We start from the raw sequence: 18,556 nt of genomic DNA, 5'->3' as shown, positions 1-18,556 counted from the left end.
TAAGTTCCTCCTTCCCTCTCTGCTTTTAATTTGGCTGCCTGCTTTCCCAGTGCTATTACAATAGCAACAATGATAAGCGTGCATCATCTTGTAAACGTATCCATGGAAACTTCATATACAACACATGGAGTGATGTAACGTAGCAAAGACATGCGCAACATCACACTTTAAATGACAGGACCCTGGAGATGAGTATTTTTCTTTTTTTTCCCCCCCCCCCCCCATAGCAGATGCAGTAAATCAAAATGTTCACAGAAAAGCTGTCTCAGTATCAAGAGGTTTCTTCTATGTCAGTCTTGGCATACCTGCAGCATCTACAAAGCCCAACAGACCAAAGCAGGGGAGGAAAACTGGCAAGGACTGTGTTCTACTTTCTTTCATTGCAAAACACAAGTAAGAGGGTCAGTATAACAGGGGAAAAAACTTTTTTCTTTGGGAAACAGGTGCCAAAATCTGACTAGAAGTGGGTTGGTTTTTTTTTTTTCTTCTGTACTGTTTATTCAGATTGTTTTTACAGCAGAAAAAAAAGCTTATCTGGAAGTTTCTTAAGGCCTTTCCAGCAGTCTATACCAAGAGCTCCTGCACAATGGTATGCAAAGTAGTACACAGCCCTGCACAGAGCTGCCATTAACACACATCAGGGATCACAGCCAGCAAAGTTCATGAACCCTGGTGCCTCCTGCTGCAGGGGTTTTTGGTTTGAAGCTTTTATTTTTTTTTTCCCCTCCACCAGCAGAACCACCTTTCCCTACAATATCTTTTATTGTGGGCAGGTAAGCCCCATAATACAGGGGATATATATGAAGACAAGAGTTGTCTCTGCTCTTCCCTCAACTTCTGCATCCACTATAACTCAGAGGAAGGAAAAAGACAGAAAGACTTTTGTTTTCCTACACCCAATTTCCTTCTCTTCCTTCCGCTGCAGCAACTGACACTGTGATGACAGCAAGGATTCACATTCATAATCTGAAAGGCAGCTTAAAGAAGTCAAGAACATGAAAATGTGCCCGCCCGCCCCCCCCCCCCCCCCCCAAAGACAAGAAGTCATTTTAAAGCATTCCTGCTGAATAGCCTTCTTCAATAGCAGTGCTTCATCCCAAATGCAATTCAAAACCCCCCACCAAGCTACCACATGGCCACCTTTCAGCTTTGCCACACCATCAGGGGAACATACACACATCCTCTTTACAGAGCCTTCCCCTAAGGCTTGTTTTCCTGATTTACCCAGGTGCAACACAGGCAAACACAAGTAACAAAAATCAGGCCTTCATCTTATTTTATGAACAAACCCGACCTTCTATCTCTACAAGAATACTGTAGGTTTTATCCTCACAGTAATGTACTTAAAGGATCTTCAGAGAAATGGAAACAGCCAGGAAAGATAGCGCCCTCTCTCAATATTAGTCACTAAGAAATACTGCAGGACAATTCCTTTGCTATTTAAAGGTTTTCTCCCAAACCTTTTCTACAAGGAGGTGAAAAGTCAAATGGTTTGCTTCTGTTAAGGTTCATGTGAATGGGGGCAAGATGAAGTAAAATAAAGGCAGTGCAAAGGTAGACAGAAGAAATTCCCCAAAAGAGAAGATACAATCATACCTCTCTCCCATCCCTGCCCTGTCAAAACTAAGCACAGTACTTGGCTTTGAGGAAATGGACACCGGGAACAGTTAACCAGCTTTCCCGTTCCTTTCTGAACTACAAAGCTGCAGAACAAATCGACTTCACACCTAAACAACGGAGCCTACTTCTTTCACAAAGGCTACATCAGAGAAAATTCCTTTTTCTCTGCCCGCCAAGCTCCAGGCCTAAACTATTTCCACGATGGCGATGCACCGTGCTGAAGATACAGGTAGTTCATTCTCCTGCAATGCCTTACGTGGTTTCACAGACTCCTATAAACTAGCAGAGACTACAGCTCCTGAGTGCCCTAGCACTTCAGAGTAACACAGATTTCAGTGCTGTGCAAGTGTAACATAAATAAAATCCCTGTGGCAAAGGGATTTGGGACTCCCTCCCAAAGTCATTTTCTCGTGAAAGAACAGGAATTACAACTGGCCGCTGGACAATTAAATAACATACCAGAAAAAGGAGGAGGGTAGGTTAAAAAAAAAAAAAAAATCAAAGGTAATATTGCAACATGAATGAAGGAATATATTAAATTCTTCTTGCCTCAGAGGATGTATTCCCCTCTACTCCTCACTTCTTTTTCTTTCTTTCCTGAACACAACGAGGACAAAACCTACAAGGAAAAAAGAGGCAGTAATTAGTTCCTGAAGTTAACAACACATAGCCCAAGAACTCTTTTTAGTATTTGGGAATGAGTGGGTAGGAGGGTGGTTTAAAAGCAGCCAATTGAAGTAACTGCAACAGTTTTCATGACGTGCAGGAAGCCTGGGCAAATAGGAAAGGAATTGTACCAACTCAGGTGGGCAGAAGTGACAGATAGCACTGGAAGGCTTCCAGGGCTCATCAGCCCCCTCACAGCTGTGATTCACCTTACTTCATGCACCTAGAAGTTACTCCAAGTAACTTCTCCAAGTTTGTCACACAAGCTTCCTCTACAGGCAAAAGAAAAAAAAGATACGTTCCTCCAATTCATTCCTTTCTCTCCCTCCAATGATTGCAGTTCACTTTCAGTTAAGCCTGTTTCTAACAGGCATCTTGTTAATTAGATGAGAGCAGTCCATTAAACAGAAACCAAGTAAAGAACAAGCCTATGACTCTTTCCAAGATGAGCACGTACATAAGCAAAACCTAGAGCAGTTTTCAAACTTTGCTTCCAGAAGTGAAAAAAATAAACACATCTCTCTTCTCAGTTTTAAGTACAGCCACAACTATGTGACAATACAGCAAACCTGAGATGTTAACATGTACATGTTTACACAAGATCAGATACACGTTTACCCTCAGATCAAAACCTGCTGTTTATCATGCAATTTTGCATATGCCCGGGTCCTTGTTTTGCTCCCACCAGAAACAAAGACTCCCGTGGATGTAGACTTTAGGAAGAAGGTTCCCCTTGTACCTTCTACATTCACACAAACACAATCCCAAACCACAGAGGATGCAAACCCTCCAATGACAACAGCAAAGCTCCTCTGCCAGGAAGGGTCACAATGGGGTTTTAATTCTTATTGCGATTCTTGTTGAGGCAAATTGTAGCCTGATAAAAATCAAAAAGCTATATGTTGTCATACTTACCATTTCCCTTTTGGTTTGGTGGTGAGGTCCACACAAGCAAAGTGGAACCATTCAATTGGGCACTGCGAAACAGAAAGGAAAAACCCACAGAGGAGATACTTAGTGTTTCAGAAACGTTACTTTCATTTTGCATGATCTAGTTGAGCAAGTACCCCCCCTCGGATTTCACAGTGTTGTGATGTAGCAAACACCTGAAAATAAATCATCTCAAGTGCTTACATCCTGGTTGTCACAGCCAATCATTTCTCCATAGGACACCTGGTGACACAAGCAGTAGGTAGGTTCGTTGGGGTCCACTGGCATGTCTAGGACATCTGAGGGATGCACCGACAGGATGGTATCAGCAAACTCAGATCTGTGGACAAGGACAGATTGAGGACAAAACACTTTCCAGTTGCAGGCAACACCATGTTTCCAAGATCTAAATCCCACTTGGGAAAATTAGTTTTTAACAGTATCTTCCCTAAAACACACTGACCCTAGTTTAGTGTTTAGATCACATTATCACATATTATCCAGTGACTAAAATCATAAGGTAGGTTTGATCAAACACAAAACATGAGCTTGACTATAAAGGATTAAGAGAATGATTTATAGATGCCATGACTACATACAGAACACTTCTGCTTGTGGACAGAAGAATCAAATTTTTTTCCCCCAATATGTTTTAATATACATTCTTTTCTCGTCGTCAGGCATGAGCAAACCCTCTTGCTCTGACAGGAATGTATTAAGTTGACATGTCAGTAACAGTCAATGGAAACTATTTTTAGTTTTGTGCCCTTCCATTCAGCCAACTGCAAATATTAGAATTAACAGAGCCCCTTTAATATAAATCATATCACAGAAAGGGGACATGCTTTTTGCCTTGCTTCACAAAACCAAATTAGATTATTCAAGACTATCTAGGACACGATTCTTTGAAATCCGCCCCCCCTGCCAAATTCTCCAAGATTCCTAGAACAACAATACAACATCTATTTTTGTCCTGAGGGGCAAGCGTTTCTTTTTACAATCAACACCACAAGCAACTGTTAAAAATAGCCGCAGGACAACAAAGCTATTTTCTCCCAGCTTGCCAACAGCAACAGAGATGCTCATCTCGTCCTTCCAGTCAGAGGGCATTCCAAGCATGCTGAGTTTCCACATGCCAACCAAGGAGTTAATTAACAAAGCTGACTTGTCCTAAGAAGGACACTAATGAAATAGAGTAAGACCAGAACACTCTAACACCGCTCACCATCCAGACACGAGTCATAAATAGGGTAACATGAGCTTGCAGAAAATTCATGAAGTGTCAAGGCAAAGTCGCCAGAGCTGTGACTGGGTATGCCTTACCCTCCTTTGAGTTTCTTTTTCTTTGGTGTATCTTCTTCAGATGTTCGCCTGCCTCGACCGCGAGAGCCTCTTTTGTCTTTCTGACTTCGTCCCTCTATAAAGGAAAAAAACCCATAATTTCAACCCACTTGAATACCAGAAACATCCCCAGATGTTTTTCTTTTGATGCATCTGTTGTTTCGAAATCCTTATTTCATATGTAACTGAGTATGAACACTGATTCTGAAATACATTTTTGTGCCACAAATATGCCAAATTGGCATGTAGCATGACCGAGCACCAAACTCTTGCATTTGCAGTTTTGGCAATTAAATCACTGCAGTACAATGTTAGCCCATATTGCTGCACAAGATATAAATAGCACCATATTTGATTAGACATGCCGTAATTTTTTTTATATCTCAGTATATTTTTAGACACTCACCCAGTTAATTTGTTACTCCATAACTAATGTAACTTTTATCTCCACATCCCTTATTTCATAGTTCAAAAACATGAAGCTGTGCTGCTGTAAGCCATGCTCAAATTTCACTGTAATCGTATGAGACTTGCAGTATACATTAACTGGTACAACTAGTATATAGAAACTGGTACCTTCCGTTAACTCCTAATTTTTTCTGCTGTTCTCAGCTTGATTAGTATTCAAATTCTGGTAAAAGAAGGAAAATAGGCAAATCGCCTCTCCTCAAAAAGAGCTTAGAACTTACTCAATAACAGATCAAGCCTGAAACTAGGATTGTTACACTCAAGAGCTGTTAACAACATCAGTTCAGTTTTGTCAGTTAGTTCCCCGTTGGCCAGTAAGCTGCTTACAACCAGTAACCGTGGGCCACCTCAGGATGATCTGGCAAGCAGAGACAGTGAGTTAGATCCCGGCACTAGATCATTCTTCATCTGTTTACTGCCCACCAGAACACTGTAAATATTTGACGAGCATTAAAAACAAGTAGAGAAGTACACTAAGGTGTACTTCTTTTCCTCCTCCAGAAATAACAGCCTCCTTTATATTCTGGTTAGCCAGACAGTGCTGGAAAAGGCTGTCAACCATATAAAATTTACGCACTTTTCAGGCTTCGAGAGCCAGGGTTTTCAAAGTCACTGCCTTCCAGTTTATCTTTCAGATCTGCTTCAAACCGTGCCAAGTCTGCATCCAGCCGGCGGATATGCTTATCCACCTGCACAGAAGAGGAAACCACAAACTGAATTAAAAAAAATTAAAAAATCCCCAAATGAAAACAGGAAGGTCTAATAACTTGGCCGTTATCGGCATGAACAGGAGTATACTACTTCCGAACAAGGCATAAAAGGAGTACCAAACTGGAAAAAGGGAAATGGTACACACAAAGGGAATTAAGGCAGACAGAAAAAGAAAACAGGCAAAAGCAAGAAGATGCACTCCATCTACAGACAAAGAGAAAGGAAGGTAAAGGGAGGCAGCATAAAGGAGAGTCAAAGCAACTCAGACTAATGGTTTGCAGAAAAGAACAAGACAATGAGAGATATTAAAAATAATTGTTTTCTCCCTGCAATTTTCAAAATACATTCTTCAACTATTGTCCATGAAATGTGTTGAGTAGATCAGTCTATTTTTTCTGGCATTCCAGTGGCACGCTATCAGAAGAAATTTAGTAATAAATACAGGCTTCTGCTGACTATCTCCAATATCAAGTCAATACATATTAAATACCTTGTACGACCCCGACTGCAATAATGTGGCTTCCAGAACAGAGATGTAGCAAAGGTATTTTAAGCCACCACCCCCAGACTGTGTTGCTGCAATACCTAGTCCTCAAATTAGTTATCTAGGACACGTTTCAATTCTTGTGAAATCACTTCCTTTTCTGCAGTGTTTGATGGCAATAAAATGTGCCGCAGATGTAGCGGAACCCAAAGCATCTCTAGAAGCTGGACAAAACACACTAAGTACAGTCAAAAGGATTCCCTTCGCTCAAGTTTTATCTAGGGAATAAAATACACAGAGATCAGAATTATTCAAGGGACAGCTAAATGGACACAGGAGTAGGGGCAGAAGAAGAAAAAAGCTGCTTCTTAAGAAACAAGATTTTCCCACCAGGTCCATCAAGGAAAGTTTGGTGCCCAGTATACAACCAGAATGGTGGCACTGATGGGTCTGCTTTCTTTTGTCACTTGGAAACCAAGGTAATGGAGCAGACTTCCTTCCGTTCCTCCACAATATAGTACTGAAGTTGACTTAAAAAATGTTGCTTATGACCAAGACCAGCCCTAAGTAAATTACCGGGTGACTGGGGAGATGCTGGGGAAGAGGGAGTGGGGTAAGTTTGCTGGTATTATTACACAGCAGATGGGTACTACCGATCAAGCAATCTCCAAGTGGGTTAAATGCATTTAGGTCTTCACCAGAAGAGAAGTCTACTTGACGCAAAACCTGGTGACACAAGAGGAAGCTTTTTGAGGAAGGCAACAGTAAGAAAAATAAGCTTGAGGACTAATAATTTGCTTCAGTAAGATATTTAAGCAAAACCATAAATATGTCAGGGCAAGTAGACGCCGTGGAAGTGTCTTCCACGCCCATCCGCAGCCCCATTCCAGAGTATGACCATTTTTACAAAAGTCTCGCTGGTTGTTATCCTCACCATCTCGTACGTCTGCATAGCCAGCTGGACTTTATCATCACTGTACTCTTTACATTTGCTGTAGGCATTCTGGATTTTCCTTAGGTGTTCCACTCGTTCCTCAGGTAACATGTTCTTCACCGATTCAATGTATTCTGCTGCAAGACTGTCAATTTCTGCTTTCTTATCTGAAGAGCAAAGTATATACACATGAGAAAGCTGTCTGCCAAAGCAAGTATTTTTTTCTTTACCTCTTTATGGTATTTAGAGGACCCTTCCTGACAGTTTTTGGACTCCCCCCAATTCCTTAATGTATTTACCTTTTTAAAAAAAAACATGTTAAGTTAAAGGTATTCACTCTTCAACACTTGTGATGTGATTCTGATTTCCCCAGTGTTTTACAGTTAATTCAGAGGAGGGGCTCACAGTTAAGATCAGAAACTGAACCCATGGGTCCACAAACTTCAACCTCTCTTCCCACAGGCAGAACACCGTATTTGCTGCACAGCCATTTACCGTTCTAATGGCTCAGACTGAAAATCACTAATGTGCAACCAGATATCAACAACCTCAGAAGAGAAAAAAAAAAAATCAGTCTTGCAAGAGACCCAGCAATCTACAACTCAGCTGATGTAGAAATAAATACAGGCAAGTAAGGCCATCCGAGGGGCCATCGGGTACAGCGATCACCCAGCTACAAATTAACATGCAACTGCTGAAAAAAAAAATCTAGTCCTGTGAGCTGTAGCCTTCACAGAAAAGAAACAAACACCGCACAGCACTTGCGTCGAGAAAAGGAAAAGCGGTGGAGGGGAGACACATTTTCTAAAGCTGAGTCTCCACGGGACACCCTTCCGGTCCTTCAGGTCTAGGCTCTCCGTCAGACTTCGCTTACCAAAATACCTGAACACACCTTCTGTTCTCTGATCCAACTCCCGCATCAGCTGGAAGTTCCTCTGCAGCTCGCAAGGCAGGTTTTCAATACCTGGAAGGTAAAGGCCAAGAAATACTACAGCCTGTTCTCCTCATAGCGGCCATCCCTCCTTTGACCCCAAACTAACTCAGCAGACCTAGAAGCCCCACCACTAAGCGTACACAGGCAGAGAGACGCAGAAGCAGCGTGCAGCCCCTGCCCCTGACTAGAAGCGCCCCAAGAACGAAGCCTGCACAACGGGAGGCCCGCACCCGAACGTGCCTTTAGTTTTATGTACCCTGAACCGCCTGTATACATCAGGAGAGCTTACGTGCAGCCGCGCAGGCCTTCGCGGGACTCACACTCACCCAGCAGCCGCGTTACTCCCACTGCTTATCGGGCAGCCGGAGAGGACCCGAGCGGCGCCGCTGCCCAGCGCAGACCCCCGAGCCCTCCGCGCCTCGGCCGGCCCCTACCACCGCCGTGCCCGGCGGGACACGGGTCCGACAGGACGGAGGGAGCGAGCGAGCGAGGGAGCGAGCGAGGGCGACCTGCCGAGCAGGACCCGCGCAGCCGGCCATCGCCTCACAGCCCCACTGCCCGGCGCGCAGCGATGACGCGCGGCGGCGGCGGCTGATGACGCACCGCGGCACCGCCCCCTCCCCCCCGCCCAGCCCGTGGCGCAGCTCTAATTCCCGCGCCGCCGCCGCCGCCCCAGCCACCGCCTCGAACTCCCCATCCCCCGCCGGCTCCGCCGCCCGCACCCCCCCCCCCCGCCCCGCGCCCCGCGCTCACTGTCCAGGTAGTGCTCCAGGTACATGGCGGTCGCCATCTTGCGGCCCGCGCCCCGCCGCCACCGCCGCCGCTTCCCGCCGCCTGCCGGGCCCGCATGACAAGGGCCGCGGCCCCGGCCTCATCCCATATTCATAGACCGCCCGGCGCTCATTGGTCGCCGGGGACGCTCCCGCTGCATATTCATGAGGGGTAGGGCGGACGGGGGGGCGGAGCCTCTCTTTTGCGCCTCGCAGCCTCCCTGCCGGACCACGGCGTCTCTGTGCCCTTCCGCCGCCTAGAGCGGCGCGGGGGGGTGCTAGTCGGGATTGGCCGGGCGGCGGCGGAAGGGGCGGGCGGAGCGCGCCAGTGCGCGCTATGGCGGGCCGGCGTGGCGCGCTGATCGTGCTGGAGGGGGTGGACCGCGCCGGGAAGAGCACGCAGGGCCGCCGGCTGGTAGAGGCGCTGCGGGCCGATGGCCACTGCGCCGACCTCCTCCGCTTCCCGGGTATGGGGCTTGCCGACGCCCGGAGGGAACGGGAAGGGAGGGAGGGAGTCCCGCTAGGCCGGGCCGCGGCGCCCGGTGTGCCCCCCCCCCCCCCCTCCGTGGGGGTGCGGGGGCGCCATCCGAGGGCTTTCGTGGTACCCCCGGCCCCTGACCTCCCACACGTGACGGACTGACTCCCACCCTCGGACAGACCGACCTCCCACCCGTGACAGACAGATAGGCACCCACCCCGGACAGACCGATCTCCTCCCACCCGTGACAGATAGACCCCCACGCTGGACCCCACGCCAGATGGACTAACCTTGTGCCACCCGTGACAGACAGACCCCCACGAGGAACAGACTGATCTCATCCCACCTGTGACAGACAGATAGACCCCCACCCCAGACAGACCGATCTCCTCCCACCCATGATGGGCAGATAGACCCCCAGACTGACGTGCCCCCCAGGACAGGTGGACACCCCTTTGGCAAGAGCAGCTTGGGGCAGTGTTTGCTCCTTCTCCCCCTCTTTCCTACAGAGAGAACAACGGAGATTGGGCGGCTGATCAGCTCCTACCTGGTGAAGGAGAAGAACCTGGAGGACCACGCCGTTCACCTGCTCTTCTCTGCTAACCGCTGGGAACATGTGTAAAGACAATGTTTGTTAAGTTGTAAAAGAAAAACGCATGGCGCTGAATCCTCCCAGGGTTTTAGCTTGCAGTAGGTACTGTAGGTATGATCCTGTTTAGCAAGGGAAACGTGGCTGGAAGCAATGTCTTAAGGACTCTTACAGCTTTGGATTTAATCTTAGATCGAATGCCACAGTTTGCTTTTTTTAAATCATTAGGTGTAATATTTCCAATCCCTGTGCTATACTAGATTCAAGAACTGGGGAGCTGAGACAGTACCAGTCTAGACTGTGAATTTACTTTCTTTCCTGAATGAAAAGACCTTGCTTTGCAAGGAGTTCCTTGTGAGTGACAGAGTGGTTAAGGAATTGTGTCCAAACTTCCCCTCCAGCTGAAGGCTGCATTCAGCTGTAAGTGGCTGTCCTTGCTTTTGGCCCCTGAGTCTTTGCATGTAGAGCTAGGGAAATTGGTGTCGGCTGTTGTTTTTACCTGGAAATCTATGTTGCAAAATGTTTTCATTTAAAAAAAAAGCTTTGCTGATTCTGCTGTAGTGGCGATGCCAAGCAAACTGGGAAAGCGTAAGGCAGATGAGTGAGTTGTAATAAGAAGTGTCATTGTCGTGAATAAAGGATCCTTTTCTCTTACCGAGGCAGAGTGCATCACAAATCTGCTGCACCACTGTGATGGTTTAACCCCAGCCAGCAACTAAGCACCATGCAGCCGCTTGCTCACTTCCCTTCCACCCAGTGGGATGGTGGAGAGAATTGGGGTGGGGGGCGGGGGAGTAAAACTTGTGGGTTGAGATAAAGACAGTTCAATAGGACAGAAAGGAAGAAGATAATAATAATAATGACAATAATAAAAGAATTGGAATATACAAAACAAGTGATGCACAATGCAGTTGCTCACCGCTCACTGACTGATGCCGAGTTAGTTCCTGAGCAGTGATTCCCCCCAGGCCAGCTCCCTCCAGTTTATATACTAGACATGATGTCACATGGTATGGCATACCCCTTTGGCCAGTTTGGGTCAGCTGTCTTGGCTGTGTCCCTCCCAACTTCTTGTGACCCTCCAGCCTTCTTGCTGGCTGGGCATGAGAAGCTGAAAAATCCTTGACTTAGTATAAACACTACTTAGCAACAACTGAAAATGTCAGTGTGTTGTCAACTTCTCAGACTAAATCGAAAACATAACACTATATCAGCTACTAGAAAGAAAATTAACTCTATCCCAGCTGAAACCAGGACAACCACTTAAAAAGGGAAGAGGACTTAAGCTGTTCATGTCTGAATAGAGTTCATTTGTGATCTTGCCTGTAAGCCGTGGAGCTGCCTAGAGCAGTGCCCGGCACTGGGGGATCCTGAACTTGGGTGTCTTGAAAGGATATTTGCTTAATGTTTGCTAGAGGACAGAATACATTTAAATGGCTAGCCATGATCAGCATCACAGATAACCCTGACACTGCTAATGATCACTGTTAATGATGACATACATTAACAGAGAAGCACTGGCCTCATGAGCTGTCTTTTAGATGAACTCCTTTCATTTGTATCACTATAAAGGAGTCTAACTTTATTATTTTTCTCCCACATGGTTTTCAGACCATCAATGAGAGAGAAACTACATCAAGGGATCACACTTGTGGTTGACAGATATGCCTTTTCTGGAGTGGCCTTCACAAGTGCCAAAGAGGTGAGTGAGACCTACAGCAGCCCCTGCCCCTCTCCGTATTTGGGGAAGCAGCTCCAGTTAGAGGCCTGATATTGATGTAGGTGTGCATGGCCCAGGCTCCTCCCCTGGGGAAATGAGGATTGAAATCGAGGGATGGACATTTCAGCTCAGGTATTGACATGGTCTGTTTGCCTGGGCCTACTCCCTCCTCAGAAAGAGCAGAGAAACTCATTTGGTTACTTTTTGTAAATCTGGACAGACTCCTGGCTGTGGGGAAGCTGGCCTGTTTGGAGAATGATTATGCCCATTTACTTGAGAATCTCCGTGCTTCTCTGGCTGCTGGCCCACAAATTTGCAAAGAATAACAGAACCACGTATGTTGGAAGGGACCTGCGGAAGTCATGAAGCCCAGCCTCCTGCTCAAGAGTAGGTCTAATGTAAAGCAGGCTTCTTGGGGCCACATCCAGCCAAGGTTTGAGTATCTCCAGGGATGTAGATCCACAACCTTTCTGGTCTCTTCTTTCAGTGTTTGCTCACCTTCATAGTAAAAATTATTTTCTTCATTTAGCCTGAATTTCTCACATTCCCACTCGTGCCTTTTGGCCTGTCTCTGCTTTCAAGACAAGTCAGCTCTGTCAGCCTCCTTTTGGGTCATTCTACACAGCTGTAAGATCCTCCTGAGTCTTGTGCTCATTGTTGTGCTCTGAGGAGGCTGTTCCGGAAGATCAACCACCTCTCCTGGGTCTCTTTGCCTTCCACCTGAGTTTCCCGGGCCATCCTGCTAAGAGGTCCCTAATAAAAAGAAATCTGCTGTCCTGAAGTCCACAATTTTGTTTGTCTTGCTGACTACTCTCCAGATTTTAAACCACTGTCTCATGTTCCCTGCAGTCAAGGCTATCCTTGAACTTTGTATCTTCAACCCATTATTTCTTGCTTGTGAGTAACAAATCCAGCAGGGCACTTCTCCTCGCTGGCTTATCAGTCACTGTGCCAAGAATCTCTTCAGCATGCTCCAGAAACCTGGATTGCTTGTGCCCAGCAGATAGGCAGGTGCTTGAGGTCCTCCATGAGTACCAGGACCTGCAGTTGTGATCCTTCTTCCAGCCAGCTGTCTAAAGAATGTTCATCAACTCCCTCTCTTTAACCAGGCAGTCTGTAGCAGGCCCCACCCCAACATCACTGGTGTTACTCTGCCTTGGTTGTCCTACTTTCAGGTGAGCTTCCGTTATCATATCATCCCCCAGCCATTTCCTCCTGGCATCCCACCTTCAGTTCTCTACAGATTGCCACCTTACCCCTGACATGCCTAGTTTAAAGCTCTCTTCACAGGCTTAGCAAGCCTCTTTGCATAGACACTCTTGTTGCAGTCTATCAGATGCATCCCATTCCTGCTCCGCAGCCATCGATGCTCAAAGAGCATCCTGTGGTCATAGAAGCTGAAGCCCTGCCTGCAACATCAGCTGTGCAGCTGAGAGTTGACCTACCTTCATTCTTGCCCAAGCCCTTCCCCACTTCCTGGAAGGATTGAGGAAATCCTGGGCCCCCATGCCCTGCACCCTCACCTCCAGAGGCCCTCAGTCACTCTTGATACATTTAAGGTCACCCTGATAGTATTGCTGGTGCCTGTGTGGATGAGTAGGAAGTGGACAAGCCTTGGTGGTCTCTCCACAAGATTGTGGATTCACGTGCCCTGATGGAAGTCTTCAAATCTCTCACCTAGATCTGGAAGTTGAAAGCTTTGTCCTTGTGTCTGGGCTGAAATTCCTGGGTAGGGTGGGTATTTGAAAAGGAGTCTCCATGGGCTCAGAAAGATCCACACTAAAGCTGTGTGGTGTTCATATTTGGGAGCAGCTTTCTTTTGGACTGATCACAAGTTTTGGACTGATAATGGCTGTATAGACACTCAAAACATGACTTGTCATTTAGCTCTGAGGGGCTCTGCAGAAGAGATGTTAAAATCTTCAGCTCTGTCCAACTTAAATGAGCATGAGAGGTGCGCAGCATCTAGCTAAACCTGGCCCCCCAAAATTAACAGGACTGAATTCCCACATGATAAGCTCAGATACTGCCTCTTCAGCTTGTAGCCTGTGCTTAGTGTTTCGGGCTGCATCTCCTCTCTTTGGCTGTTCCTTTCCCACCCCACTCTCCAGCTAACCTGCTTCTTGCCCCTTCTTCGCATTCCCTTCTTTCACTTCAAACTTGCTTCTCTTTGTTTGGGACAGAACTTCTGCCTGGACTGGTGCAAACAGCCTGATATTGGACTCCCAAAGCCAGATCTGATTCTGTTTCTTCAGTTAAGCCCGGAACAAGCAGCGGAACGAGGGAACTTTGGAAATGAACGTTATGAGAACAGCTCCTTCCAAGAGAAAGTTCTACAGTCCTTCTATCATCTGATGAAGGACAAGACATTAAACTGGAAGGTAAGGAAACAACGCTAACAGGCCTGTCATAGACCAGGGTGGGGGTGTCTCATGAGAGCTCCCAAATTGTACCCATCGCATCCCTGTGGTCCCCCCTCCTGCTTCTGGTCAGGGGGACACGTTGGGGATCAGCCAAGTGCACTGTGGTCTGTGGCAGAGAGGGCACTTCCCTATTCCAGGACACCCTATGGGACCCTGATGGGATGGGGGGAAGAATTTTGTTTGGTTGATTTGTTTTCTAAAAGAGCTTTCTGGAAATCATTCTCTTTCTTAAAGATAAGCTGACAAATCTGGGTAAAAAGCAGTGGGACACACCCATGCTCTTCCCTGCCTGTTTTCTTGGCATCCTGCAGCATCTGCCAAGGATTCTGGAATTGCTCCTGCAGCTTGCAGACACAATACTGATGATCACCTTCCTTCTCACATGGCCAGTTTCCATCAGCATTTGCTGTCTGAATGCTACCAGAAGTCTCTCCAAATACATGATCTTTTTTTGTTCCACACTGCTGCATTGCTCTTCCTTCTTGTTCATTCCTTGGAGCTGTTTGCAGAGGACTGCACAGCCAGCAGCCTTATCCCAGAAGAGGAAGCGTTCCACATTTACCCTGTGTGTAGATCATCTAGGCTGAGGTTTTCTGGTGGGGGCATCCTTTTTACCATCTTCCATCACCCTGTCAGTGCTCGATCATGAGATATGGGCAGCATCTTCTGCTTATTCTGTAGCTTTCACACAGACATAGGAGGACACAGGTTATGGATAAGTTACTAATCACCAGAAGCTGGAGATGTACACAGATTTGTCAAATGAGCAGACTGTGTAAGGTAAAAGTAATTCTTCACAGCCTGTTTCAGGTAAACATCGTTCTCCAACATGAAAGAGTTTTTGTGTACTATTAGAATCTGAAGAACCTAAATGTACAACAATCACCAGACTAGGACTTTTATTCCAGTAAATGTTATGCTAGGAAATTACCTTCCCTACATCACAACAACTGGAAAAATAAGCTGACAGAAAACATGTACCATAGCACAAAACCCAAAATAATTCATTTAACAAAAAGAAGCATGCTGTCATATGAGATGATATGGGACTTGTGTATAGTCTGTAAACTGTGATTTTCTTCCAGAGATTCCAGCAGTGGACCACGTTTCTCTTATTATCTGTCTTCTGTTATTTCTTTTGTTTTCTATCCATTGGTTGAAAGGAGTTTTCACTTAAAGCAACGCATCTGTTTAAAATATCTCAAAGTGCATAACTATCAAACAGATAAATATCAGAATAGATGATGAAGAGGTGTCCCTGAAATGAGTGTGGAAATCCAGTTTCAGTACACATTAAAGGTATAGTTAGCATTCTTGTCTCTTTGCCCCTCAGTATCAGATAGAATAACAGACATCAAACGTTGCCAAAGAACAGATTAGTCCAAGGCACAAAACGCAGCTCAGTACCATCGGTTACACAAATAAATTGAGATCAGCAAGCAACTTGATGATACTGTGTGAGCACAAAGGTGGGGTGCTGGCTGTGCTGCAATGAAAAGGCTACCATTTCATCATGAAGTCTATTTATTGCATATCCTCACAGCCTGCTCTTTCTCAGCAGTGCTGTGCGGGCCAGTGTTGCATAGGTCACTGTGATAAATCTGCACCTCTCTACATCTTTTCACCAAATCCTTTCTTCACCTTGGTCACTCCCTGAACCACACAGGAGCAATGCTGCTATTCTTTAAACATCAGCCTAAGGATCACCAGCATTGTATAGCTCTACCACCATTACTGACCTCAGCTTGCAGTATTTAAATAAAACCCAACCAACAAATCTGAAACTGGAACATCGCGTGATAGATTTTGAGAGGTTCCTACTATCATGGGTGGAGTTTATTTTGAAGAACCACTGAAGGATCAATACACTGATGTTTCTGGGGGACTACAGTACAGGATGAAGAATGTTTACGTGCCTTTATGTCACATGCCCCAAAGACTGTCAGCAAACTACAGGCAGCAGCAGCAGTTTCTTCTGTTTCCCTTCATCCAGCCCCACATCTACTTAAATGTCTATTCCTAAATAAAACAGATTTTTCCAATTCCACTCCAGAAATGGTACACAGGATGTGTAATTAGCTCATTTCACTGCTCATGAATAGTAACAATACTGAGTAACAGGAGGAGCAGATAAAACAGCAAGGTGAGTTTTTCTCATTTGGTGGTGTTAATTGAGTAACAAGTTTCTGTATCTTTTGTCTTGGAAACAGACAATGGATGCTTCAAAGAGCATAGAAGACTTGCACAGAGAAATCAAGACCGTTGCAGAGGAAACCATGCAGGAGGTTCAGAATAAACCTTTGGGAGAACTCTGGAAATAAAACTTTATACAGGTTATTCTTTTAGACCTAAGGGGAAACTCACCTCTTGGATATTCCTCGCTTGGATGATTCCCCTACATCACCTTCCAGTAACTACAGCTTAGATCCCATGTGTTCTTCTGGGTCCAGCATGGTGCTGATGTCCTTGTGATTTTATATACTCCTTCCCTCCATCCTGCATAGTCCCTTCTGTATTTTATAAATGAACATGCAACGAGCATGTAACAAATTCCTCATAAAAACCTCCCAACCTCAAGCAGGAGCTCTTGCTCTAGCCCCAGTCCTGTGGTGCAGATGTGGGCATGGAGCCCAGGGCTGCCCCTGGACACAGCAGCAAGAGGCAGGTAACAGCATTCGCAGTTTCAGGGAACTGCCACGTTTCTGATTCTTCTGCCTCTCTAGTAAATGCATTCCCTGTGCTGAAACCAGTTTGTAGAGGACTTGCTAATAAATTACTCTTCTAAAAGTTTTGCACAGGGCATTTTTTTTTTCCCCAGTACGATTATTTATCTTCTAGAAGGATATATGGGAGGTGAAGGTGCTGCGGTTCAGGCAGTAAATCCAGGGAGAGCAGTGTGCTACAGCTGTGAAATGAAAGGAGAGATGAATTCAAGCCTTCTCCCCAGCTGTCCAGTGAGAATGATACAGAAACTGAACTTCTATGAGCAGGTAAGCCTCTGAAATAGATGTATTAGCTCATAGCAAGGCCAGCTTGAAGAGTGAGTGGCATATAAATTATTTTAGACTGGTCAAGTTACTCCTGTGGCCAAGATCAGAGGAATAGTTATTTATTGCAATAAATAGTGCAATTTAAACATCCTGGCACAGGCTGCCAAACCAGATCAGCTATGAATTGATCTAAGTCATCATTAATGACCAGCAAACAACAATAAACTGGAATGTTAAACTGAATCATTTGCAAGGTGCACGGAGATACAGCGATTACCAGGAGAGTTAATGTCTCTGTCTGCTGGACAGTTAATTTCTCTTCTAGCAGCGTGTACTGGACTAATCTCCAAGCTGGCCAATACAGAGACTAAATCCTGCTCTAAGTCTTAGAGAGAGAGGCAGATTCCAGGGAGAGGAAGGTAAATATTTAAAGCAAAATTGCTAATACAAGCATCAGCCGAAATGGAAAAAGCTGCTGCCTTCACTCTACAGCTACCTAGCACGTGGTAGCAGAAACACTCCTCATGAAGGAGGTGAGCACCTGTAATGCTAAATCAGGCCTTTCCAGCAACACTGGAAGACGACAACACACAGAGAAATCATTTAATTCATATTAGCTTTACGCTCCTGACTAAAAAGCCAGAAATACCTGTTAAAGATCTAAGAAAGCTGAGCTCACCTCTGTTATTGGGGTTGCGTTAACACTCAGGTAAAATCTTGTCTGGCTGAGCTGTCCTTAACCATAAAAGCATGAATACAAAACAAGTAGTAACTCTTCTTGTGTACAAATCAAGAGGGAGATGCATCCCAAGTGACTAGCTCTCAACAAAAAAGGATCTGCCAGTGACAACAGAGGGTGCAGCCTTCCAATTCAAGTGCTGTGTCCTGCCGTTGCATGGAAAATAGGAAAAATGGTTATTGAACTGACTATGCTTACTTTTGTAACATTTGCTACTGCAGAGCTGGTGCTTGAAAGGCTAGCTGGAAACTGATGCTGTGAAAAGCTATCAGTTAAACAGCGGGCATACAATCTTAAAGGAAACAAGTTTCACTTTCCACCTACCAATGCAAAAACTTTTGAGCCTCTGCTTGGCTCTTTCCCCTCTACCTCAAAAGCACACATGGCAGACACTCACCAAAAAAGTATGTCCTGTCTCTGAAGGGCTTACACCATTTTAGACGCAGAGAGATGCTGTGCTGCTTAAAATTCAAGTAGCAGAATTGCTATGGAAGCGTTTTTTTCCTTTTCTACCAGCATGTCTGCAGGTGCTCACCCTCTGGGGTAGGAACATTAACTTGGTAGTCCCAAGCAGCCAGCAGCTCTTCTATTAGATACACCAAAAGGAAGATAAAGTCACCATTGCACATAGTTTGACTTTTGCTCCCATCTGCCTTCATTGCCCGAACAGGGTAAAAACTACAATCATTTTGACAGCATTCCCAACTGCGCTGCAGGGTTACCAGATACCACCCACCACCACCTTCAATTCACGTGCAA

The 18,556-nt window shown here is 45.7% G+C and overlaps 2 protein-coding genes across 9 annotated transcripts; one reads left to right on the top strand and one right to left on the bottom strand.

Moving 5' to 3' along the window:
- Positions 1-219: 219 nt before the first annotated feature.
- Positions 220-8,976, bottom strand: ING5 (inhibitor of growth family member 5). Of its 8 annotated transcripts, none has more exons than XM_052804223.1 (8): positions 8,842-8,976; positions 8,029-8,118; positions 7,155-7,321; positions 5,603-5,714; positions 4,540-4,633; positions 3,421-3,556; positions 3,202-3,263; positions 220-2,239 (listed from the first exon to the last, which is right to left on the bottom strand). In XM_052804223.1, the coding sequence occupies exons 1-8, from the start codon at positions 8,876-8,878 to the stop codon at positions 2,197-2,199; spliced, it is 741 nt and encodes a 246-aa protein (XP_052660183.1). In that variant the 5' UTR covers positions 8,879-8,976; the 3' UTR covers positions 220-2,196. The 8 variants fall into 8 exon arrangements, with proteins under 8 accessions (XP_052660183.1, XP_052660185.1, XP_052660188.1 ...); XM_052804225.1 differs by having other exon boundaries at positions 8,047-8,118; XM_052804228.1 differs by lacking the exon at positions 8,842-8,976 and adding an exon at positions 8,415-8,563.
- Positions 8,977-9,162: 186 nt separating this feature from the next.
- Positions 9,163-16,859, top strand: DTYMK (deoxythymidylate kinase). The gene is made up of 5 exons (XM_052804232.1): positions 9,163-9,325; positions 9,846-9,954; positions 11,537-11,627; positions 13,829-14,026; positions 16,279-16,859. The coding sequence occupies exons 1-5, from the start codon at positions 9,196-9,198 to the stop codon at positions 16,387-16,389; spliced, it is 639 nt and encodes a 212-aa protein (XP_052660192.1). The 5' UTR covers positions 9,163-9,195; the 3' UTR covers positions 16,390-16,859.
- Positions 16,860-18,556: the final 1,697 nt, after the last annotated feature.

The sequence above is a fragment of the Harpia harpyja genome, chromosome 12 (genome assembly GCF_026419915.1).
Source record: "Harpia harpyja isolate bHarHar1 chromosome 12, bHarHar1 primary haplotype, whole genome shotgun sequence".
Classification (NCBI taxonomy): domain Eukaryota; kingdom Metazoa; phylum Chordata; class Aves; order Accipitriformes; family Accipitridae; genus Harpia; species Harpia harpyja.
The sequence above is the reverse complement of the archived record's forward strand: the minus strand, read 5'-3'. Positions and strand labels throughout refer to the sequence as shown.

Excerpts from the sequence above, each read along its gene's own strand:
- ING5 (XM_052804223.1), bottom strand. The coding sequence starts at position 8,878 with ATGGCGACCGCCATGTACCTGGAGCACTACCTGGACA. Across the intron at positions 7,322-8,028 it reads AGGTGTGTTCAGGTATTTTG|ATAAGAAAGCAGAAATTGAC; the intron begins GTAAGCGAAGTC and ends TTTGCTCTTCAG. Across the intron at positions 3,264-3,420 it reads TTGGCTGTGACAACCAGGAT|TGCCCAATTGAATGGTTCCA; the intron begins GTAAGCACTTGA and ends TCTGTTTCGCAG.
- DTYMK (XM_052804232.1), top strand. The coding sequence starts at position 9,196 with ATGGCGGGCCGGCGTGGCGCGCTGATCGTGCTGGAGGGGGTGGACCGC. Across the intron at positions 9,326-9,845 it reads CGACCTCCTCCGCTTCCCGG|AGAGAACAACGGAGATTGGG; the intron begins GTATGGGGCTTG and ends TCTTTCCTACAG. Across the intron at positions 11,628-13,828 it reads CCTTCACAAGTGCCAAAGAG|AACTTCTGCCTGGACTGGTG; the intron begins GTGAGTGAGACC and ends TGTTTGGGACAG.